The sequence below is a fragment of the Pseudorca crassidens genome, chromosome 16 (assembly GCF_039906515.1).
Source record: "Pseudorca crassidens isolate mPseCra1 chromosome 16, mPseCra1.hap1, whole genome shotgun sequence".
Lineage (NCBI taxonomy): Eukaryota > Metazoa > Chordata > Mammalia > Artiodactyla > Delphinidae > Pseudorca > Pseudorca crassidens.
In genome coordinates, this window is record NC_090311.1 from 26,153,711 (window position 1) to 26,177,459 (window position 23,749).

Here is a 23,749-nt window from a genome sequence, read left to right on the forward strand (position 1 = left end):
TCTCCATGTCTTTCCTTAACTCTGCTTTCGCCAACTCATCTGACTAATTCCACAACCAGTTAGATTTAGAAAAGTTTGTCGGGGAAAAGAGGAAAGAAAGGGCGGCTACCCCTGCAAGGACCTCATGATAACTGCAGAACCCTGGAACAGGTGGGAATGATTACAGGCTCCATATCTGCCCATCCTTCAGCCTAGGTCCATCCAGCAACAAGTGGCAAAACTGCATCCGCTCTTCCATGCTCCATCTACCACACCCCTGGCAGCCCTCTTTGTGGCCAAGTCTCCCAGAGGGTATTTCATCAAAGAGAGAGGCTTTACCTTAAAACTCCAACTGCAGAGAATGACCAAGAGTCAGACAAAATCAGCCTCATCTCTAAGCACAGAGCGTTCTGTTATACTCACTCAGAGACCTGATGGGAAGCAGATGAGTATGTGGAAAATACATCTTAGAAAAAGATGTTATCCCAGGACCCAGATCATCCCTCAACTTAAGTCCTTGAACACCTGACTTCATTCACTCCACAGGGAGGTTGCCAGAGTGAAGTGGCCCTAGGGCACTGGTTCTACTTCAGCAACCTGATCACTCATGTCTCAGCTTTCAACCAGGATGTCCCGGTTGGCTAGGGACCACTAGTCAAAGAGCCACCCTTCTGTCACAAGAAAAAGAATCCCAAGGTACCCTGGGCCATAGCCAAACTGAGGCAGCCTCAGTCAGCCATCCTGCTATGAAAATTGAAGCGGGACTGTGGGATCCCAATTGTGAGGTTATCAGTAAATTACTTTCAGGATCTTAACTATGCAACCCCCTCCAAATCTTAGAAAGAACCAGTCACTGAGCTGTTCCCTCTCAAAAATTCTGCATCTAGGCAGCATTTCTAGTTCCACAAAGTGCTATGCAATCCTTTTTATTCGTCATTAGATGCTGGCCCATCTTTCAAGATAAGTCCTGGCCTGGTTAAGAAACTTGCAACAAGATGAAAAAAGAAAGGTTCCTGGGGGGATGGGGGGAAAATAAAGGGTTCCCAAACCAGTCTTAGTCCTTTGCACCTGTTCAATACCTTTTACACACAACTCTATCCTTCATGGCCACTTGGGTGACATAATAACTGTTGCCCAAGGCTGCGTAGGGATTTCTCCTTATACTCAAATGAGGCCTGAACAAACAGCACGGCAGTGGCAGGTCCCCTTTTTTTCATGACACATCCCAATAGAGTCCATCACTATACATATTTAAATATAGTGGTACAATATATTTAAATATGGGTGATTAAGTTATCAAGAACTGCTTTGTACTCAGAAGCTCTCTTGAAAAACTCCTCTCAACCAAAGAACAGTGTGCCTGCTGGAGAGAACTGTACCACTGGCCACCCCTCCTCCTGGCTACCAGACAGAGGCAGGCTGCTCCCGTGGCTCTCCCTAAGGAGCAGGTGGCTGCTCCCCAGGCCCTTCACACGGTCAGCCTCTTCACATCCTCCCATAGACACAGGGAGCTGGCCTCAGCCCTACACAGCCTAGCTTCTGCCATCTCCAGAAGAAGAAAGAGGTTGTCACAGAGGAAAAAGACTCACTCTTAAAGGGAAAGGTAACCAGCAAAGACATCCACTCTATTCACTTCCCCCTTTGAGTGTACCTCCCCTTTGGCCACACCCCAAGCAGCTGCCTGAACAGAATTTCAGGAGTCAATGAAGGGGCTCATCTAATACAGCGCCTGCACGAATGTGGTTTTGGACAGATTCAATTAATTCTCAGTCAACTTTTGGTCCAGAAACACCATGAAGAAGAGTCCCTATAACATGTTTTGCCCAGAGGGGGCAGGAAGAGACAAGTTGCAAAAGAAATGGGAAACTAGAAAAGACCATCCCCTCCCCAGGGGCAGCCCATCTGTACACAGGTCTGATCTTAACAGAGCTACTTGAGCATTACCCTCAGCTTCCCTGAGGAACTGCTGCCTAAATCTGGAAGCTCTGGACCACCAAGCTCCTCTTAACATCTCACTGCAGGATCCTCCGTGTCCAAGTCCCAGGTCTTCATCATTTACTGCAGTCTTCTTCAATTCTGAGCCAAACCATGGATCTCCCTGACCCTGTCTGCCTCTGTTCTAGCCGGTGACCTAAAGCAAAGCAGCTGCAGAGCCAGAAGCAGCTCTGCATGGAGAAACAGAACTGTGCAGAGTAAGCAGAAAGTTTATCAGGAAAAATTGCTCCGCCAAACTTCAAACGCAAAAGCACTGCACTGATATCAATGTCTGAGCTCATCGGGAAGGGATCAAAAAGAGGCCTCCTCCTCATCCCTTCACAAGCACAACGCTCACAACTTGCTCCCCTCCTAACCCACAGACCCACACCCGTCACTACCCTGTGCAGTCTCGTGCCCTCTGAGCTCCTCCAGCCGCGCGGCTCCAAAGCCTTCTCAGATGCTCCCCAGGCCCCGCCTCGCCTCCCCCATCCCACTTCAGCAGCCGCCCCCCCCCCACGGCTTCCCCTCGCCCACTAATGACCCCCTACAGGCGCCCCCTCCTTTCACCACGTTTACAGTTCCTTCTCTCCTATCGTTCCCTCCGCCGCTCCTACTCACACCCCCAATTCACTCTATTCTCCTAATCCCAATTAACCCTTCATTCCCCTCCTCCCTCGCTAACCCTTCGCTACCCACAGGCTTCTTTAACCCCTTTGTCCCCATTCCTAACTTGAGCCTTAACTTCTTCCCTCGCAGCAGAAAGCCCTTCTTCCAAGTGCTTTAACCATTCTCCTTCCCCCTCCTATTCCCGCACAAATGACTTGGCCCCAGCGCTTTAACCCTTCTCAGCCCGCCCCTGTCCGTCTCCCCGCGGCCCAAGGCATACCAGTACTTGACGATAGCGGTAACCTGGAGCGGGTTCGGCTGGTCTGGGTAAAGGCGGCGGCACTCTCCGTAGATGGCGTGCAGTCCCGGGGGGAAGAGCGAGGCGAAGGCCGGAGGGGCTGTAGGGCCAGGGGCCGGGGGCGCGGTGGGAGCGGGGGCGCCGCTAGGCCGCAACTCCGCCATCGGGGCGCGTAGGGTGCTGGGGGGACCGGGGAGGGCAGACGAGGGGGAGAGCACTGACGCGCCAGCAGGCGACCTCCCTGGGTGCGACTCCCGGAGGCGATGGGGGGGGCTGCAGCGAGGTCTAGGCTTCGCGCCTGCGCAAGGCGCACCGTCCTCCCAGGCCGTAGCCGCGGCAGAGACGGCCAGAGGGTGCCTCGGGGGCCGCGGGGCGCTCAGGGGGCGGGGCGCCGGCCTGCCCTAGTCCGGCACCCATTGGCTAGTGTCTGTGCCAGTCACAGGTGGGTAAGGCATGAGTTGACAATAGGTCCCGCCTCCCTCTCCCAGGGTTGCGGGGGTGTCCCAAGGCTCTTGGCCTCCCCCTAGTGTTAGGAGGAACCCAGGTTTAAATAGAGATATAGGGGCATCGTTCTGAAGTGCTAGGGTCCCATGAAAGCACTGGGAAGTGCGCAAAGGGCTTGTCACTGTTATGGTGACACGCTGCTCAGAAGGATTTAAACATATACTTGCCGGGGACTTCCCAGGTGGCGCAGTGGTTAAGAATACGCATATTAGTGCAGCGGGCACAGGTCGAGCCCTGGACCGAGAAAATCTCACATGCTGTGGAGCAGTTAAGCCCGTGCGTCACAACTACTGAAGCCTGTTCGCCTAGAATCCCAGCTACGCAAGGGAAGCCTCCATTCGCCGCAAGCGCAATGAAGACCCAACACAGCCTAAAATAAATATTGTTTAAAAACCTTAAAAAAATGTCTTACAATGGATTGATTCATTCGGCCATGTAGCGTTAGTTTTAATAGATTATAAATGTAAATGTTTCCTACCGTCTTTGAATATCCATTGACCGTATTGACTGACACTAACACCGCCAAATTCGGGGGTCATATGTTGAAATACCTATTTTGGAGTTCTGTTAGAAAGTAGCAAGACTTAAACTAGGATCAGTTAAATAGACATGGTGATTATTTATTTTTATTGGAGTATAATTGCTTTTCAATGTTGTGTTCGTTTCTGCTGTACAGCAAAGTGAATCAGTTATAAGTATACGTATATCCACTCTTTTTTAGATTTCCTTCCCGTTTAGGTCACCACAGATCATTGAGCAGGGTTCCCTGTGCTAAACAATTGTTTCTCATTAGTTATCTATTTTATACATAGTAGTGTATATATGTTGATCCCAATCTCCCAATTCATCCCACCCTCCTCTTCCCCCCTTGGTAACCATAAGTTTGTTCTCTACATCTGTGACTCTATTTCTGCTTTGCCTATAAGTTCATCTGTACCATTTTTCTAGATTCCACATATAAGCGATATTATATGATATTTGTTTTTCTCTTTCTGACTTCACTCTGTATGGACTTGGTGATTATTTAATACATGGTTAAAATGACATGGTTAAGATGACAATCTCTTTTTTGTTCTGTTTTAAGCAGAGGTATGCAGGTTGCCTTGAGGAACACCAATATTCATTATCTACTGTGAAGCTGCCCCTCTCCATTACCTTTGACTCTCTGTAACTGGGAAATGTTTTAATTCCTAAGACACCAGGTTGGGAATTATTTTCCTGCCTACAATAACTTTTCATACAGTAGTGTCTTCCACTCAGTGATCTTGAAGAAATTCCAAGAGAAAGGGATAGAAGAGAGTCCTGACTACTGCTGCTATTAACTAAAGGTTCCCTGCAACTTGAAGGGATGGAGGAAATAATTTAGAGAAAAATGCACTGGGCTCATTAGAAAACAGTGACACATAATCTCTCTTCACTTCCATTTTCTCATCCATCAATGTCAATTCTAAATCCCCATGAAAATTAAAGATATACTGTTACTGAAGCTATTAGATGAACGATGTTTTAATGACCAAAAGATCATCTATACCAGTAGTTCCAAATGCCAGTCTTCAGACCAATGTTAGCATGTTGCCAAGTTTACACCTATCCAGGAAAAAACGAGAAAATCAACCAAAATGTACTTTTTTTTTCAAAAAAAGCAAATTTTATGCAATGTAAATTATTTTCCTTTGTTCTGGGAATAGGTTCCTCCCCATGTGTATTAAAATTTCCTTTTATTAGAGTGTGATGGTAATAGATGTTTAGAAACTGTTTATTTTGTAATAGATGTTTATTAATGTCTTATAGACCCATATGAGAACATGGCAACCTCAAACTGTCCAGGGTAGGGAGTGGAAGGACTCATCTGTAAAATCCAAACATCCATGAGTTACTCATCAATCCAAACCGAACTACAGACAAGTACTCAGGACTACATATTTCAGCATGCACTGCGAATCGCTTCAAAGGGACTACATATCCGGGCATGCAATGCAACCATCAATCGGCGTCCCCTTCTACTTATCTACGGAGACTACAAAGCCCAGGGTACTGTGCGTCGGAAACGCGACGCCCCGTCCCTTAAACTAGGCGGGCCTCCGAAGCCGCCTGGATGGCTTACTCAGGTGCAAGGCATGCTGGGTGTTGTAGTTCTTCGGAAGAGAGGTCGGGCCGCTCCCTGGCCGCCCTGTACCGGCGGCTAGACTGCGCATGTGTGTCAGTGGCCTTAGCGGCGGACCAGGCTGGCAGTTCCTTCCTCAGAAGGAGAGATTCCTCTGCCATGGAGTCCTACGATGTGATCGCCAACCAGCCTGTCGTGATCGACAACGTGAGTTGCATCCCCCTAGCGGGGCTTATGCTCTCCTCCCCGAAGGGCTCGCTTCCCGTGTTTCAGTCTGGGCCGCCGGCTCTTTGTCACTGGCCCGGCCTGTCAGGCGGGTTCAGCCGCCGCCGCCTCCGTCCTCCCCCGACCCGTAGTCCGCAGACAGGGCGGCCAGCCGGCCAGCAACCATAGGATGGAGAACCTTGGGATGGATAAAGGGAAGGGTTATAGTCCAGGCAGGGTCCTTGGGCCCTTGGCTCGAGGGGCCTTAACCGCTCTGTGAGCGCCCGGCGCCCGCCCCTCCCCAGTTTCCGATAACTCTATTGGCTCCTCTGGCTCTCCATCTTGACCGATGACCCCGCCTCTGGGCCTTGCAGGATGAGGGCAGCCCTCTGCAGTGATTGGCTCGCGCCCCTGTCGTTCTTCTGGGCCGCCATAGTGTTTCGCCTCTCTAAGGGGCGGGGCGGTGCACGAGGGCTGTTGGGATTGGTTTCTGGGACTCCCAGTGGTGCGGCCTGACTGGCTAGGGCCCGCCTGCTGGTGGAGAAGGGCTAAGTTCCCTTAGATCCCGAGCTGGCCGGGAGGCTTGGCGGTGTACCTGGGTGGGGCCCGACAGTCAGGTGCCAGAAATGGGCTTAGGATTTCAGTTTTTTCTGTGATTATAAATTACAGAGTTAATAAAAGTCGAGAAGAAAGGAGAGTGACAAAGCAAGCAGGGAGGTACCTTCCTCTTCGGAACGCCTAGTTTCTGGGGGAAAAAATTACTAAACATAATATTTGCCAGGCGCTCTAGCGCTTGCATGGGGGTTTCACATACATTCGAACTGGATCCTCACAAAAACCGGGTGAACAGTTGAGGCAGGAATTTTGGTCCTCGTTTTACAAGTGTGAAAACTGAAGCGCGAAGAGGTAAAAGTGAGCCCAAGGTCGCACAGTGTAGGTGCCCTAAATCCGGTGCTTTATCCATTATTCCTCTTGATAGTACCCCACGCAAATGCATCAGTAGTGACAAATGGAAAGCTCTTATTTTTGGCGGAAGGAGGCAGTTGTTAAAAAAAAAAAAAATGGATTTCTGTCTTCCACTCAAAGGTTTGGTCTCACGGAGATTGGTTGCTACCTTTCTAATCCCCTTCTAAGTCTCTAAATCCCTCCATTGAGGAAAAACTGACAATTCTGTCTTAAAGTGACTGTCAGATTCGCTCCGTTGATTCAGCCCTTTGGACCTTGCGCACTTGCAAGGTCCTTTCATTTGCATCATCTCATTTAAGCTTCAACACTGATATGTAGATAGAACTTGAAATATGCAGAAAAGTGAGGCTTGGAGAGGTTAACTAACAGTATTCAAACCACCTGGTTTATGAATTAAGGATCCAAGACTCAGATTGAGATTGGGTTCCAAATTCCTCACTTTTTCCAAGGAAAGGTGCTTCTTTGGTTAGTTTTCCTTCTCTCCAGGAAGGAGGTTGAGCTCAGTGAGACATCTCATGTTGGGGAGCAATTTTTTTTTTTGTCTGCTTCATTAGACTGTTAAACCCTGGTGGGAAAAAAAATGGTATTCCTTCGTTTTTCATTACTCTCTCTTTCCCCACCTCCCTCCCACATACAGTATCTAGGGCCTGACACCACTATGTGCACATTGGATTTTTAATTTTACTGATGGGTGGGGGGATAAATGACTGAATACCTCTATCACGGTAATAAAAATGTCCCTAAATAAAGAAAGGATTGTGGGGGATGGGGGGAGCCTAGTTAGTTTCTGTACAGGGTTGAGTAGGACTCCTTGTTCTTGATGTTGATTTTCAGAGAACACTATTTCTGTCTTCAGCCAGTTTGTGTGTGCTTCATCTGCCTTTTTCTTAAGTTTTAAAAAGAAAAAAAAAAAGAAATTAGCAATCTCCTGTTTTCATCAGCAGTGCAGAAGGAGTAGTCTGTCCATCCCACCAGATCCTTTGCTTCTGGATTTGTCGGGCAGCAGTTCTATCTCCATCCGCTTTCTTTAATGTCACTTAAGCGAAGCCTCTTAGTTCCTTCTTTCTCTTTCTTGGTAGTGTATTTGAAATGCATCAAAACAGTGGTGCATTTTCAGTTTTAAGTCTTAAGGAATAGACTTGCTTTTTTCTGGGAAAACATTTCCTTTATTATGCCAGCAATCCCACCAAAAGGTAAAATAGGAGAAACTTAAGTAATTTTCCCACTAGGATTTACTGAGCATCTGCCACAGTTTTAGATATGGGGCCTCACGTAGTTCTTGCTGTTTGATATTTAGAGAGTTTTGTTTTGTTTGTTTCAAAGTGAAAGATGGATAGGAAAAATCATTTGAAATATTTGAGCCAACTTTATATTTTGAGAATGTGTCTCTAGCAGATTCAACAGCTCCATAGCTTACCATGCTGCCACAATTTTATTTCTGGGCTAAAGAGAGTGTAATTAGGGCTTCCCTGGTGGTGCAGTGGTTAAGAATCCGCCTGCCAACGCAGGAGACACGGGTTCGAGCCATGGTCTGCGAAGATCCCACGCCCGTGTGCCACAACTACTTAACCTGTGCTCTAGAGCCCACGAGCCACAGCTACTGAGCCTGCATGCCACAACTACTGAAACCCGGGCACCTAGAGCCCATGCTCCACAGCAAGAGAAGCCACCACAATGAGAAGCCCATGCACTGTGACGAAAAGTAGCCCCCGCTCACCGCAACTAGAGAAAGTCTGCGTGCAGCAACACTCAATGCAGCCATAAATAAATAAATAAACAAACAAACAAGCATAAGTCATTCTTCCCAAAGGCATATCATAGATAGTAATACAAGAAAGAGGAGGACAGCTCCCAGGCCACATTCTGAGGTCCACAACACTTTGATTAGAATACTATGTTTATTCTGAAGCTCAAATCTTTGTGAAGATCTCGAAGGTTAAGTTCTTTCCTAAAATGGATCAACATTCTGGTCAATTTTAAGATTGTCTTCATGACCATACTGTGTGGGCCTAAAGGCAGGAACAATACCAGATCTTTACAGGTTTTTCAAGCTAAGAATTTAACTGTTTGGGGGGAACGTTATGCTGCTTCAGCCCCCTTTTTGAAAAGTGGGATACTTTAAACACACAGAAAAGTTCAGAGAAGTATATAACAAGCACCCATGTAGCATGTCTTCCACCCAGATTTAATAAATGTCATTTGCCATATTTGCTTCATATATTTTTAGGAAATAAAACGTTACAGATATAATTGAAGCCTCTTTGTACCCATCTACAATCCCATCCTTTCTTTCTGGTCCAGACATAACCCCAGAAGCAAACCATCATCATAAAATTGATGTGCTCCTTTCCATCCATGATTTTATGGACACATGTATTTTATAATGTGTGTGTGTACAGTATTTATGTTTTGAATTTTTACTTAAGTGTTATCATCTTATTTGCCAGCTCTCCTTATTATAGAAAATTTCAAATATAAACAAAAGGAGGAGGACTAGTATCACAAACATCCACATATGCATCACCCAGCTGAAATGGTTATCAACTCTCCGTCAATCTACATTCCCACCCACTTCCCTCTTCCACACTCTTTTATTTTATTATTTATTTATTTATTTTTGTTGCACCAGTTCTTAGTTGTGGCAGGCAGGTTCCTTAGTTGTGGCATGCATTGGGGATCTAGTTCCCTGACAAGGGATCGAACCCTGGCCCCCTGCATTGGGAGTACGGAGTCTTATCCACTGCGCCACCAGGGAAGTCCCCACACTCTTAAAAACATAACCAAGGGCTTCCCTGGTGGCGCAGTGGTTGAGCGTCCGCCTGCCGATGCAGGGGACACAGGTTTGTGCCCCGGTCCGGGAAGATCCCACATGCCGCAGAGCAGCTAGGCCTGTGAGCCATGGCCGCTGAGCCTGCGCGTCCAGAGCCTGTGCTCCGCAACGGGAGCGGCCACAACAGTGAGAGGCCGCGTACCGCAAAAAAAAAACAAAAAACATAACCAATATACTATTATCAAACCTAATAAAATTAATAATAATTCCTTAATATCATCAAATATCTAGTCAATGTTCAAATTTCACTAATTGTCTCATTTTTTAAAACAATTTGTCATCAGCTCTTTTTTTTTTTAACATCTTTATCGGAGTATAATTGCTTTACAATGGTGTGTTACTTTCTGCTTTATAACAAAGTGAGTTAGCTATACATATACATATATTCCCATATCTCCTCCCGCTTGCATCTCGCCTCCCAGCCTCCCTATCCCACCCCTCTAGGTGGTCACACAGCACTGAGCTGATCTCCCTGTGCTATGCGACTGCTTCCCACTAGCTATCTATTTCACATTTGGTAGTATATATAAGTCCATGCCACTCTCTCACTTTGTCCCAGCTTACCCTTATCCCTCCACGTGTCCTCAAGTCCATTCTCTACATCTGCGTCTTTATTCCTGTCCTGCCCCTAGGTTCTTCGGAACCATTTTTTTTTAGATTCCATATATATGTGTTAGCATACAGTATTTGTTTTCCTCTTTCTGACTTACTTCACTCCGTATGACAGACTCTAGGTCCATCCACCTCACTACAAATAACTCAATTTCGTTTCTTTTTATGGCTGAGTAATATTCCATTGTATATATGTGCCACATCTTCTTTATCCATTCATCTGTTGATTGTCATCAGCTCTTAAGATCTGCTGATTCACTTAAGTTTAAGGGACACTAGAATTAGCTGAGGAAATGGAAGTCAATATATTTATGTAACACCGTCACTTGTGGTGTGACTTTCAGGCTGTTGGTTATACAACTGCAGCAAGAATCCATCCGTAGTTTGACGGAGAGAGTGAAGAGGAGGTGGCTTGCAGAGATAATCTCACTATTCAATTATGTATATTTTGAGAGCCACGGATGTGCTTCACATCAAGCTAGAAAGCATGTCTAGAACAGGGGTCTCGAACTCAATGCCTGCGGAGGCCAAGCAGATACATTAAAAAAGTCGTGGGGGCCAGGGGGAGAAGGTAGCCTTAACAACAGTGCGAGGAATATGAAAGGTGCGTTGGGCACACCTGACCAAAGGGCCAGCTGCTTCTCATTTCCAGCCAGTTGTCCCCATGTAGGAATGCAGACCCAGTGTTGCCATATCTTCTGATTTTTCAAGAGAAATCAGAAGTATTAAATTTCATGTGCAATCTCTAATTTTTTAACTGTTAGAAGTTAATGTAAAAGTAGTTTGTGGTCTATGGAGACAGAAAGTAGATTAGTAGTTGCCTAGGGCTGGGGGTTGGTGGTGGTAAGGATGGAGAGTGGCTGCTAATGGATGTAGCGTTTCTTTGGGGGATGATGACAAAGTTTTAAAATTAGATTGTGGTGAATGATTGTACACTCTGTGAATATACTAAGAACCATTGAATTACACACCTTAAATGGGTAGATTGTACGGCATGTGAATTTTATCTCAATAAAGTTGTTTTTAAAAAACTACCTTGTGGGGGACTTCCCTGGTGGCTCAGTGGTTAAGAATCCACCTGCCAATGCAGGGGACACAGGTTCGAGCCCTGGTCCGGGAAGATCCCACATGCCACGGAGCAACTAAGCCTGTGTGCCACAACTACTGAGCCTGCGCTGTAGAGCCCAAGAGCCACAACTACTGCAGCCCGCGCGCCTAGAGCCCGTGCTCCACAACAAGAGAAGTCACCTCAATGAGAAGCCCGCGCACCACAACAAAGAACAGCCGCAAACAGAGAAAACCCATGTGCACCAACAAAGACCCAACACAGCCAAAAATAAATAAATTAATTAATTAAAAAAAAACTACTTTGTGGGCCAAACAAAATATGTCTTTGGGCCAAAATGGGCCACCAATATCCTAGAATCTGAGGCTCCACCTCTCAGCGTCCTCTTCCCACTGGTAAAATGTCAGACAGCTAGCCTCCTTCCCAGCACGTCAAGAATAATCAGTGCTTAGGATAAGGTTGCCCAAGCCACAAGGCCTATAGCCAGCAGGTACTGGGAGAGCCTTGCTGAAGGATTTGCTATTTGTTTGCCTGCATCAGAAGGAGAATTGTCAGTGGTGGCTGGCAGCAGACTCGAGTCCCCAAAATCAAATGTTTAATGAGACTACTTTTTCAAGTAGCTTCTAAAAGGCATTTGTTTACTTGGCTTTGCCAGAGTGAATAACAAAGAGAGTGGCAGCTCATTTGCCAGGTATACAGTTCCTAGTTACAAATACTGTTAAAGAAATTGACATGACCCTGAAGAAATTGACATGCCCCTTTTATATGCTCTTATGGTATGGCTTGCGCAGAATAGAGGCAACTCAGCCGGCTCCCCCATCCCCACACATTCTTAACCCATTCTTCAGCTGGCCTGCCAGCAGCTCGTGGAGCTGCAGGGACAAGCTGGGTCTGGTTCCACCCTGTGCATCATTCCCAACCCTGCCTTTGCCTTCCCTGTACCACCTCTGCCTGGGGCTTCTGGCATTCCAGCTGCTCATTAAGGTTCCATACTTTAGGCTTCATCAGCTCAATCATTTGAGCTTGGTTTTCATTTTAGTCAACCAGCATCTATTCACGTAACTTGCACATGTGAGATACTGCTCATATACAGAGTCTCTGACTTCAAGGAATTTGCGCTGAAAAGAAACAAAAGTGGAAACCATAAATTCGAATAGAAGGCAGAATGAGGGAACTTCCCTGGCGGCCCAGTGGTTAAAACTTCGCCTTCCAATGCAGGGAGTGCGGGTTCGATCCCTGGTTGGGGAGCTAAGAGCCCACATGCCTCATGGCCAAAAAAAACAAAACAAAACAGAAGCAATATTGTAACAAATTCAATAAAGACTTAAAAAAATGGTCCACATCAAAAGTATATATATATATGTTTTTTTAAAGAAAAGCAGAATGAAATTTATGCTACCTAGTAAAACAGGTAATGGTGATTTGGGGAGATAATAGGAAGAGGATAATTAATTCCAACTGGGGATTATTCTTCAGGAGCAAGGCGGTGGTATTTGAACTGGGCATTTTATTCTCTTGCCGGGAAGGATGGAGAGAAAGAAAAGAACCTAACATCTTAATCTGCTTTGTCACTCAGCCTCCAGTCCTTTTGCTAGTAAACTCAAAATCAAATATCCAGGAAAATCATCTCTTAAAAATATCTAGGAACTTCCCTGGCGATCCAGTTGTTAACACTCTGCGCTTCTACTGTGGGAGGCACAGGATCAATCCCTGGTCAGGGAACTAAGATCCTGTATGCCAAGTGGTATGGCCAAAAAAAAAAATCTGGAGTCTGAAGCACAGACTCTAGATTACTTTTCTTGTTTTCAACCTCTACCAGGAGATCCAGTTAGTCTGCTGGCATCACCACACCCAGATGAAGGCAGTGGGCAATTATTGGAAGCTTGAGCTCACAAGTTCCCAGAGTTCTCTTGTACAGTGTTCTTTTCACTAGCTGTGCTGCTGTCCCAGGGCCCTTGGGTTTGCAGTAAGATAGTCTTTTCCTCCTTCCCGGTCTTTGAGCTCAGTTTACAGCTGCACCTTTTCCAGGCTCCTTGCTGTTCTGCCTAGGCCAATGGGTTTGCACATTGTCTCCTGTTTTTTCTGTTGGCAGAGGCTCCTGCTGTCTTAGAGAACTGGCTTGCCCTGCTCTCCTCCCATACTGCTTTCCCTGTCCTTCAACCACTTCTTACCTCCTCCCTCTGTCTTGCTACAATCAGGTACCAGGATGACCCATCTCACCCCACCCCAGCCCCTGCCCTTCTCCTATAGAAGAGCAGAAATAAGAGACAGAGAGGGATCCAGGGCTGTTGCCAGGAAGCCTTTGGTACCAAGGTAACCTTGGCTAGTTAGCTCTCCTGATGTGTTTACTGCTTGCTGTGTAGGTCCTGGAAATATCAATATTACACTCGCCCCAGGAGAAGTGGTCACCATGCAGCAGGAAAAGGCTTGCCCTGATTACACTTGCAGCTACAAAGTGTGTTGGGGGGTGGAAGGACGAGGGTATCAGGTGTGGTGGCAGAAGAATTAAGAAGGAAGAAAACAGGGTGAATCTCAAGCAGTATCAGGCCTCGACATCTGTCCTGCGTGGAGTTGATGTCCAGAGTCAATGTTTACTTTGGCTGGGCCCGGGTGGTACCAGAGGTGATGGTGGGAGACATCAGATTCTTCTCAGACAGAGCTTTAGGGCTTTCCTGCTGTTTACCTCAAGAGACCAACAAGTAAAGCAAAGCATAGTGAAAAAACAAAACAACAACCACAAACCCCCCACAAAGCATAGTGGTCTGCCCCTGTAGTCAGAACCAGACGACGTGTGTCATATTGGAGTTAACTTCAAGTATGGCAGCGCTCGTGGTGGTGTCTGTCATAGAGGCCTTGGAGGGCAGGGATAGTCTGGGTCTGAGCTGGGAAAGTAGGTTAGAAGCTTTCCACGATGGTGTAAGAGAATCATGCGCTCTTCCCTCCTTGGTTATATTCCTAAACTTGGCTGCTTTGGTGCTTCTAGTCACTTTCCTCTTCTCTCCTCAAGAGTTCTTTTTTTTTTTCCCTTTATTAATATTAATTTCCCTTTTTAATTCCAAAAGTAAAACATGTTCAATGTAGAAAAGTCAAAGAATACATAAAAATCAAATAATATTCAGAGTATGCAGTAGAAATGCCCCTCACCACCCCCAGCCCCACTGCCCTCCCTTTGGTGTGTGTTCACTGTTCAGATTCTCACACCAGTGGATATAGTATACATAAGTATAAGGTCTCTCTCTTTAAAGTAAAGGTGGAACCATATTATACCTACTGTATGATATATATCTCCTCTTGTTTTTGTGATGTTGTGACTTCTCTTTCTCTCTCTCCTCAGGGATCCGGTGTGATTAAAGCTGGTTTTGCTGGTGATCAGATCCCCAAATACTGCTTTCCAAACTAGTAAGTCATTCTGTAGCTTAGTCAGGAGCTCGGGAGGCTTGTCAGCTTCATTATGGTGTCAGCCCTCCATCTGTTAGGGAGAAAGGATCTCTCATTTGGGTCAGTCTTGGTACTCAAAACAACAAGCGAGGGACAGGAGCTGGCTTTTGGAGTAAGCAGACAGTTGCCTGCAGGGTACAATCCGAGAGGTGAATTTTTTTTAATTTGATTTTATCTGATGCCAAAAATGTTATCGTTGGTGACTCATTGCTTTGGATGACAGTCTCTTCATGGAACCCTCTTCTTAAAATTCTCCTATCACCCAGGATGGGGTTAACATTAAACCATACCTACCATCCTAGTGAGAATGAGTTTTTGGTTTTTTTCATATAAGTTTATTTATTTTTATTTTTGGCTGCATTGGGTCTTCGTTGCTGCGCGCGGGCTTTCTCTAGTTGCGGCACGAGGGCTTCTCATTGCAGTGGCTTCTCTTGTTGTGGAGCATGGGCTCTAAGCGCGCGGGCTTCAGTCGTTGTGGCACGTGGGCTCTAGAGCGCAAGCTCAGTAGTTGTGGTACACGGGCATAGTTGCTCCGCGGCATGTGGGATCTTCCCGGACCAGGGCTTGAACCCGTGTCCCCTGCGTTGGCAGGCAGGTTCTTAACCACTGTGCCACCGGGGAAGCCCAAGGATGAGTTTTTTTCTCAGCACTTTCTTCCTAAGGCAGAGAGATTGCAGGCAGGAAAAGGGCACGGGTGCCTGGGAAAGGGGCTCAAAGCAGTAGAAAAAGGAAGAAAGACCATCTGTCAGTTACAACATCACAGTTTTCCTTAAGAGGAGGCCTGGGCAGGAGGCTAAGGAGACAAAAACTTTTTGAGCTAATCGATCTAAATGAATTCTTGTTTCCCTGTCTCTCTTGATCTGCATATATAGTGTGGAAAAAGAAGAACTAGAGGTATTGAATCCTCCAGAATTTGTTTTAATAACTTATAAAATAATATAAATATAATAAATATATGAAATACAAATGACTTAAAATAATAAATACAAAAAAATAAAATAATACATGTTTATTATAGAAATTGTGGGAAGTGCAGAAAAGTAGAAAGAGGAGAATCAAAATCAACTATAATCTCATTCGTCAACAATAATCACTGTAGAATTGAGTATATTTCTTCCCATCCAAGTACGTGCATCAGTACATCCTTCCCGTGTCCTGTCATGTGTTGTGTCATGAAATGAAAAGTAATGGTCCTCCCTGCTCTCTTTTGTAGTGTGGGCAGACCCAAACACGTTCGTGTCATGGCAGGTGCCCTCGAAGGCGACATCTTCATTGGCCCCAAAGCGGAGGTAATCCCCAGTCCTACTGAAGAAGCCTCAAGCCAGCAGGGGACCTTCATTGTTCCCCACTCGGGCAGTGTCCCACAGTGGGACATGGCCTCGAGTAAAAGGAGCAATTTCCTCTTGAACTCTCCCCTTTCACTCTCTCATTCTAGAGAGAGTAAACCTAGTTGGTTTCTTTCTCCCAGGAACAACCTCTGGTTTTGGAGAAAAAATATCTGGAACCCCACTTTGGGAAATAGAGACCAGTCTAGAAAAGAGGGCTTTCGCCTTCCTTCTGTACTCTGTCACTACATTGCCAATGATTAAGTTGACTGGCTTCGTTATTTTTTTGGCAGAAGTGATTGGGGGGAGATTCTAGCTGGGATACCCTGGGGATAAGTTAATTAGCACAGTTTGGCAGTTAATTAGCACAGTTTTCCTCAGGCAGCTTCTAGAAGCAGAACAACAGAATCATTGTTGCCAACCTTGGTTGCAAACGCCAGGAGATTGTGTCCTGAAACCAGGCAATGAGGAGGGTGCCACCCAGCGGCCCAGGGAAATGCAGAAGCCCTCTGCTTTGCCAGCTGGTTGGGCACTGAGTACAGTTCGCAGCATACAGCTTAGAGACTTGGAGGCTGGGTGGCCCGCCCTTAGCTGTGGTTGAGGACTGCAGGCCCTGGAAGAGCAGGGCCCACCTGGCAGCCCTGCTGAGAGGCTGGCTGTTGCTGTAAGTGCTGCTCTCTGCCCCCAGGAGCACCGAGGACTGCTCTCCATCCGCTACCCCATGGAGCACGGCATCGTCAAGGATTGGAATGACATGGAGCGCATCTGGCAATACGTCTATTCTAAGGACCAGCTGCAGACTTTCTCAGAGGAGGTGAGGGTCCTATGTTCAGGGTGCCCCTGCAGGGTTTGCAGAGCAGGCAGAGCCCCTACCCCAGAGATGAGGCGGATGACGATGATAACTGCCACGAGCGTTTGAGTCTTATGTTCTAGGCACCAGGCCATGTGCTTTCCAGACATGTTTGCATTTAATCTTCACAGCATTCCTATGAGATACAGGTAGTATTATCTCCATTTTATAAACAAGGGAACAGAAGGTCAGAGAAGCCAGGTGGTGTTTTTAAGATCACCCAGTGAATAGAGTAGTAGAGCTGGGATTCAAACCCACGTCTTTCAGACTTCAAAGCCTATACTCTTTACCTTCTAAGAAAGGAAGTCTCAACTCAGAAACACAAAAGGAAGGTGCATACTAGGCTTATCAGAATTTCCAGGGGAGGGATATGTTCCATTTTTTAAAAGTACAGTCAATATTGAAATTTAATTTTCTATTTTGAAAAAAAAATTTTAAATATTATTTTTATCTTAATAATTCCAAATTTAGAGTTTAGCAAAATCTTGACAACTGGAGCTATACAGTAGGTACAAGGACCTATATAAGAATCTTGGAAGACAAGGAGGGGAGTAAGGGATGAGGACAGAATGAGACTTTAAAGGGGGTGTGAATTTAGAAAGTTGAGAAGCTGACTTGGGTGGGGATAGGTGACAAGCCCAGTTTGTCCTTTTTTGGAGAGAGGCTGACAAAGGTCGCCTGAGCTCTCCAGCCAGCCACACAGTACTAACGAGGGGTGGGAATCTGGCCTTGCCCTGATTGCCGTCTGGGCATCTTTCACCAGCATCCTGTGCTCCTGACGGAGGCGCCTTTAAACCCACGGAAAAACCGGGAACGAGCTGCTGAAGTTTTCTTCGAGACCTTCAATGTGCCAGCCCTCTTCATCTCCATGCAAGCTGTGCTCAGCCTGTGAGTAGCAGCTGGCTGGCTAGCCTGGCCCCTTGTGGGGAAAGCAGTCCTTTGGCAGAGTCGAGGCTGCCTCTCCTTTGGGTTGGTTCAGAGTCACCTGAGCATCTCTGTCAGGGAAGGTTGGATGGTGGGAAAGACAGCATTGAGGCTGTTTCCCAGTCTCGTAACTCCCTGCTGGTTTGGTGCCAGAGGCTCTCCACTCAGCCTGCTGGGAAGGCCATGTGCTGCAACAGCTCTCCCTGCAGGCCCCTGTGATGACTTCAGGTATTATTTCAGGGCCTACTTGTGCCAGGTGCTATGCAAGCCTGGTGATAGGGTCGTGATGAAAACACCTCTCTGTTCCCTGTTCTCACACCCCTGTCGTTCTGTCATGCTCCCAACCTGCCTCACACCAGGGTTAGGTATATTGGCGAGATCGTACACTGGTGACCTACAGATGGCATGTGTTTGGCCCCATTAAAAAATTGTGAGCCAGCATTTAAAAATTAGGACATTTCCTATCAAAATCCAAATTTCCAGCTTCTCTGAAAAATGGGAAGATCTGGTCATTGCTGGGCTTGCACTCCTCTAGAACAAAAATCAGCTGGAGCTGAAATAAAGTAGCAGCTGCACTTTAGATAGGGTTTGCAAACTTGACTTCACCACAGTCTCTCCATTGCCTGTTGTCCTCCCAACACGAAGGCCAGTTGCTATTTATGAAACATTGTGGGGTTTTCCCCTCATATCACAGAAATATATGTCTGTACCCTTGTCCTTACCAAAAGAGAAAATACTAAGGACAGACCTAGAGGGCCATGTGGGAAGAAGCTAGTTTTTTATGAAAGTGAAGATATTATTTTCTTTTACTCATTCACTTTTCCTGCCTGACCCTTGTAGGCATTTGAGTTTTGTCCTCTTGTCTAGAGAGTAAAAACTGTCCCTCAGGCTGGGTCCCTGAAGCAGTTGAAGGCCAGGCCATCTCCTGCAGTTAGAGGGCCTGCTCTTCTGGGGGTTGGGGAAGCAGCTTGGAGAGACTCAGCCCCTTTTCTTCAGACACTACAGGCTTGCTTGCTTCAGTACTCAGGCTGCCTTCATACTTAGTCCAGTCGAAGGCTTCTGGAGAAGGCAGGCCCCAGCTTTAGTTTAGCTGACACTGAACTCTAGCAAGAAGTGAGTTTCTTCCCCGAGTGAGGAGGCAGGGGTTGGTGATGGTTTGCCCCCTTTGCTTCAGTTACGCCACCGGCAGGACCACGGGTGTGGTGCTGGATTCTGGGGATGGCGTCACCCACGCCGTGCCCATTTATGAGGGCTTTGCCATGCCCCACTCAATCATGCGCATCGACATCGCTGGCCGGGACGTCTCTCGCTTCCTTCGCCTCTACCTGCGCAAGGAAGGCTATGATTTCCACTCATCCTCCGAGTTTGAGATTGTCAAGGCCATAAAAGAAGTAAGTGTTGCCCCGTGGGCCCAGGGCTGGGAGAGGGAATGGGATCAGCAGCCAGGACCTCCGTGACCTGAAGTGAAGAGCGGCGAAGCTCCTGTCCTGGGGATCAGGCTCTGCCCTCCCCAGCCAGGCCTCCTGGCAGCTGTGTGGTCTCCAGCTGGGTCCCCTGACCCTGACGGATTCACCTTCCAAAGTGCTGCCGTCTTGTGGTAGAAAGGGAGCTGCCTCTATTTCCTAAGCTGGGTGATGAGCACACCCATGCTCGTTTACTTAATGCTTTTTATACATTACGTTCAAATTACATACGTTCTTTTACATCCTTGAAGAAGTCAGAATACTTTTTTCTTTTTTGGTAAAATGAACCCTCCTGCCACCTATAGCTCTAGGAGACCTCGGAGCTGGGTAGGCGGTACCCAGAACCGTATGAGTAGTAGGAGAAAAACACCCGAGTCTGCACTAAAATTAGGGTGTGGTCTCAGACCCAAAGCCAGAAAGCTGAGTTGCCACGCTTGCGCAGCAGGAAGGTGGAGCAGGTGAAAACGATATCCTAAGAAAGGGCAGAGAGATTTCGGTCAGCCCTCACTGGGTGGCACTTAGCATATGCAGCTCTAACGACCTTTAGGGCAGTCACTGCAATGGGCAGATTTCTGCAGCAGCACATCACTCCTGGGGACTTTAACTGGGTAGGCGCCAGGTTTCCTGCCTGCCTGACTTGTGCTTGGTTCTGCAGAGAGCCTGCTACCTATCCATAAACCCCCAGAAGGATGAGACGCTAGAGACGGAGAAGGCACAGTACTACCTGCCCGACGGCAGCACCATTGAGGTAGGTGTCCGGACCTCTCCCCTCAGGCCCCCCAGGCCCCAAAAGCTCTGGGCCCAAACCAGACTTCCCACGGGCAGGCTAGAGTCAGGTCCTTCACACCATCTGCCTGGAGCAGCATAGCTCTTGAGCCGCAGCATCTTCTGCAGAGCGAGGTGCCAGGGACTTTGCTTGTCCTGTGTGGAGGGGAGGAGGCACCAGAGGCATCTTCCTAGGTCGGAATGGGACTAGGAAGGGTGAGGTAGAGTGCTGTCCTTAACCACTTAGGCACAGTGTAGGGTGAGTTCCATCTCCCTGGACCTCCATTGATAGGAAGAAATTTCGACAAATGAATGAATCCATCTATTAAGTCTCTGGCCGGCAAGTGCCAGAGCTAGGATTACACACAGGAGCTTCCTCTCTGTAGTTTCCCAGGAGTCCTGTTTGTTCCTTTTTGTTCCCAGGAGCCCTCTCTTTGTTCTTCTTTGTGCCCTTGACGTACAAGGTCTTGCCTGAGCGTGGCCTTCCTAGCCACCTGGTTACTAAGCCATGGGCAGAGGGCCCTCTTCCATTCCCACTCCCAGAGGGACCTCAGCCCCCACCCCAGCCTAAGAAGCTTGCGGCCCCTCCACAGATTGGTCCTTCCCGATTCCGGGCACCTGAGCTGCTGTTCAGGCCGGACCTGATCGGTGAGGAGAGCGAGGGCATCCATGAGGTGCTGGTGTTCGCCATCCAGAAGTCTGACATGGACCTGCGGCGCACACTTTTCTCTAACATCGTCCTTTCGGGAGGCTCCACCCTGTTCAAAGGTTGGTCTTTGCTCTCAGCACCCTTCCCCAGAAAGCTTCCACATACTGCTGGGCCCAGACGCCCAGAGAATTGACATGAGATTCTCCTTTCCTGCCCATTCAGGTTTTGGTGACAGGCTATTGAGTGAAGTGAAGAAATTGGCTCCGAAAGATGTGAAGATCAGGGTAGGAGCATGCTGGGGGCGGGGCCAGGGGCTGGGTGGAACTGAGCCTCCCAGGATCTGGAGGGCCATGTGGCGTGGCCTCCCCTCCTCTCTGCCCAAGTTTTTTGGGCACCGCCAGATGGCTCCCAGCTTCTACTCTGCCCCTGAAGCCCACCAGAGGGGAGGACCCCTCTTCATTCTCCGTCTTCACAAAAGGGGGCAGTTCTGATACCCAGATGTGGCAGGGTGCTAGGCTGAGGGCCCCACACGTGGTCTTTCAGGGAAACGGTAACACTGACAGGAGACTGACTTTGACTGCTCCCCTGTGACACAGTCTAACGTCTCAGTGACTGCAGAGGAGAGCTGGCCTGCCTAAGGGGGGATCCTGAATGGAGGAGGGTGGTTCTTGCCGTACAATCTGCTTCCCACCAGCCCCCGACGGAGCCAAATCTTGCCCCCAGATAGCCCCAGCTTCCCTGGGAGCCATAGATACTTAGAGATGCCAGGAACCTGTTTCTTCAGATGAGCAGGCTGGCCACAGTACCCCCCAGAGAGGCCACAGGGTCCAGCAGGGACATAACTTAAAGCCTGTTTTATGAAATATATCCACTGAAATGTATCCACGTATCCACCGGCTCTCACTGGCGGTGAGAATTGGCCACAAAGGTGAGTAGTGGCAGGGAAAGGGAGAGGGGAGGATGGACGTCTCAGATTCCTCTTTCCACCCACCCCTGCAGATATCTGCACCGCAAGAGAGACTGTATTCCACATGGATTGGGTGAGTAGCTCTTCTGGGCATAAGAGCGGAACAGGAAGCAAAGGCATTGATTACCCCTCACCACCCCATCCCTTTAAAGAAAAGCCTGGTCTGGTTTGGCCCCAGGGGGACTGGCTGGCTCCATGAGTACCCACTCCCCTTCTCTGACATTGTTCCTTTGGATTCCCTCCACTCCAGGGGCTCCATCCTCGCCTCCCTGGACACCTTTAAAAAGATGTGGGTCTCTAAGAAGGAATACGAGGAAGACGGTGCCCGATCCATCCACAGGAAAACCTTCTAATATTGGGACATCATCTTCACCTCTCTCTGAAGTTAACTCCACTTTAAAACTCGCTTTCTTGAGTCGGAGTGTTTGCGAGGAATTGCCTGTGTGTATGAGTGTGTGTGTGGGTGTGTGGGTATGAGTGTGTGCGCATATGCGAGTGCCGTGTGGCCCAGGGATCCCAGGGATCCCGGGGCCCAGAAAGGACGATGAACTACCCACGATGGTGACGGCCTGAGACCTGGGGTTGACCACTAACTGGCCCCTGACAGGGAAGAGTGCTGGCAGAGGGCCCTGCTCCGTCAGCGGGGTCTTTGGCTGGCTGTGTGGGACTATGTTTACTACCATAGGGAGACAGAGAGGGAGGTAAACCCAAGCCCCAGGAGACCTTGCTGCTGCCCATCCTAGGCTGGGCCAGCCCCACCCCTACCCCACCCAGGGTGCCCTGCGGCCCAAGGCAGCTGCTGCCTCCCCTTGCTCATCATTCTGCTCTCAATGCCTCTTGATCACAGACTGAGGGCCAGGGTTGAGTTCTGTCTGGTTTTGTTGCAGTTTGGGTTTAGAAAGCTGGAAAAGCACTCCAGGAGCGGTTACTGAGACTTCGGTATCAGGAGGGGGCAGGATGCCCTCATCACCTGGAGACCAGGACCACACTGGGCATTTGAGGAGGGCAGGAGTAGTGCTACTTCTGATGGGTGGCAGAGTTAACGCTCTAACCCCCAACCCCCATCCGGGGATCTCGGGAGAGTTTCAGGAGCCTGTTGGCCCCAGGCCCTTGCTTTCCATCCATCCATGGGCAAAGCCATCTTCAGTTTTATTTATTGAAGTGTTTGTTCAGTACAGGGACTGGAGCGAGGGAGCTCACTGCCTCCTGCCCGCCAGTCACCCTGTTCACACTAACGTTTACAGCACCTAAGCTTAGCATAGCATCCAGGGCCCCGCCACTCCCTGCTAACGGTGAACTGACAGTATCCGTAGGCCTCAGGACCATTTGGGATCAGAGGCTACACTCAGAGTCACTCCAGCCTCTTTCTTTCTCCCTCTTCCACTTGCTCACCACCCTGGAATCAACAGGCTGGTTGCTGGTTGGATTTTCTGAAACAGGAGGTAGAATCACCCTTTGGCAGAGGCTGCTAGCAAAGGAGGGGTGCTGGGGATCCAGCCTCCTTAGGACTGGAGAAAGAGCTGCGAGTAAGTTGCCTTTTCCCACGCTAGCTGACCCAGGGGGGACTAGGCTGTAGAGGCGAGACAGCCCCCTCTGGGCTGATTTGTGCCATTCTTGTCTTTGCACTTGTTTGGTTAGGGAGAGGCCAGACCAGAGTGCCAGGAGCTGATGGGCTCAGGCTCACCTCCTCTGGTCCAGTGGGGCCAGGTGCCTACCCTGGACTGGGCTGGCCTGGCAGTGGTCCCAAGGCTCTTCAGGCCAGATGGTGCAAAGCTGGGGCTAGCAGATATTCACCGGCACCCTCACCTGTGACACCAAGACCTGCCCTGATCCCAGATTCCAGGCAGTATTCTCCCCCATGCCGTCCAACGACCAAAGGCCCTGCCAGGTGTGGGCCACAGCAGCAGGTGTGTGTGAAAGCGATGTGGCGACCCACAGACTGCAGTGTGCTTAACCAGCTCACCTCCCCCGCCCTTAGCCCAAGCCTGTCCCTCGCACAGCCTCGCACAAACCACGTTGCCTGGTGGGGCCCAGTGTACTTAAATAAACTCGTTCCAATAGACACATCAGTTGGGCCTCTGTCTGTAGCCAGTGCAGGGTGGGAGGAGGGAGAAGCTGTGGGCCCGGAATCTGAGGCTGTGACTGGGCCTAGTCTGTCCTCTAGAGGGCACTGTTGCACCAGCCAGACTTGGCCTGACCTTAGCCCAAGCCCCAGCCTGTCA

At 48.5% G+C, this 23,749-nt stretch overlaps 2 protein-coding genes across 5 annotated transcripts in view; one reads left to right on the forward strand and one right to left on the reverse strand.

Moving 5' to 3' along the window:
• SUFU (SUFU negative regulator of hedgehog signaling) overlaps positions 1-3,215 on the reverse strand; it is a 108,578-nt gene extending 105,363 nt beyond the window's left edge. For both annotated transcript variants that reach the window (XM_067709529.1, XM_067709528.1), the window contains exon 1: positions 2,843-3,215. In XM_067709529.1, the coding sequence (XP_067565630.1) occupies positions 2,843-3,024 (182 nt within the window). In that variant the 5' untranslated portion in view covers positions 3,025-3,215. The remainder of the gene's footprint in view (positions 1-2,842) is intronic.
• A 2,299-nt stretch (positions 3,216-5,514) lies between these two features.
• Positions 5,515-23,589, forward strand: ACTR1A (actin related protein 1A). 3 transcript variants are annotated; one of them, XM_067709574.1, is made up of 11 exons: positions 5,515-5,675; positions 14,481-14,545; positions 15,798-15,873; positions 16,598-16,723; positions 17,523-17,647; positions 18,858-19,074; positions 19,802-19,894; positions 20,505-20,679; positions 20,783-20,844; positions 21,560-21,600; positions 21,778-23,589. In XM_067709574.1, the coding sequence occupies exons 1-11, from the start codon at positions 5,628-5,630 to the stop codon at positions 21,878-21,880; spliced, it is 1,131 nt and encodes a 376-aa protein (XP_067565675.1). In that variant the 5' UTR covers positions 5,515-5,627; the 3' UTR covers positions 21,881-23,589. The 3 variants fall into 3 exon arrangements, with proteins under 3 accessions (XP_067565675.1, XP_067565676.1, XP_067565677.1); XM_067709575.1 differs by lacking the exon at positions 20,783-20,844; XM_067709576.1 differs by lacking the exon at positions 14,481-14,545 and having other exon boundaries at positions 5,517-5,675.
• Positions 23,590-23,749: the final 160 nt, after the last annotated feature.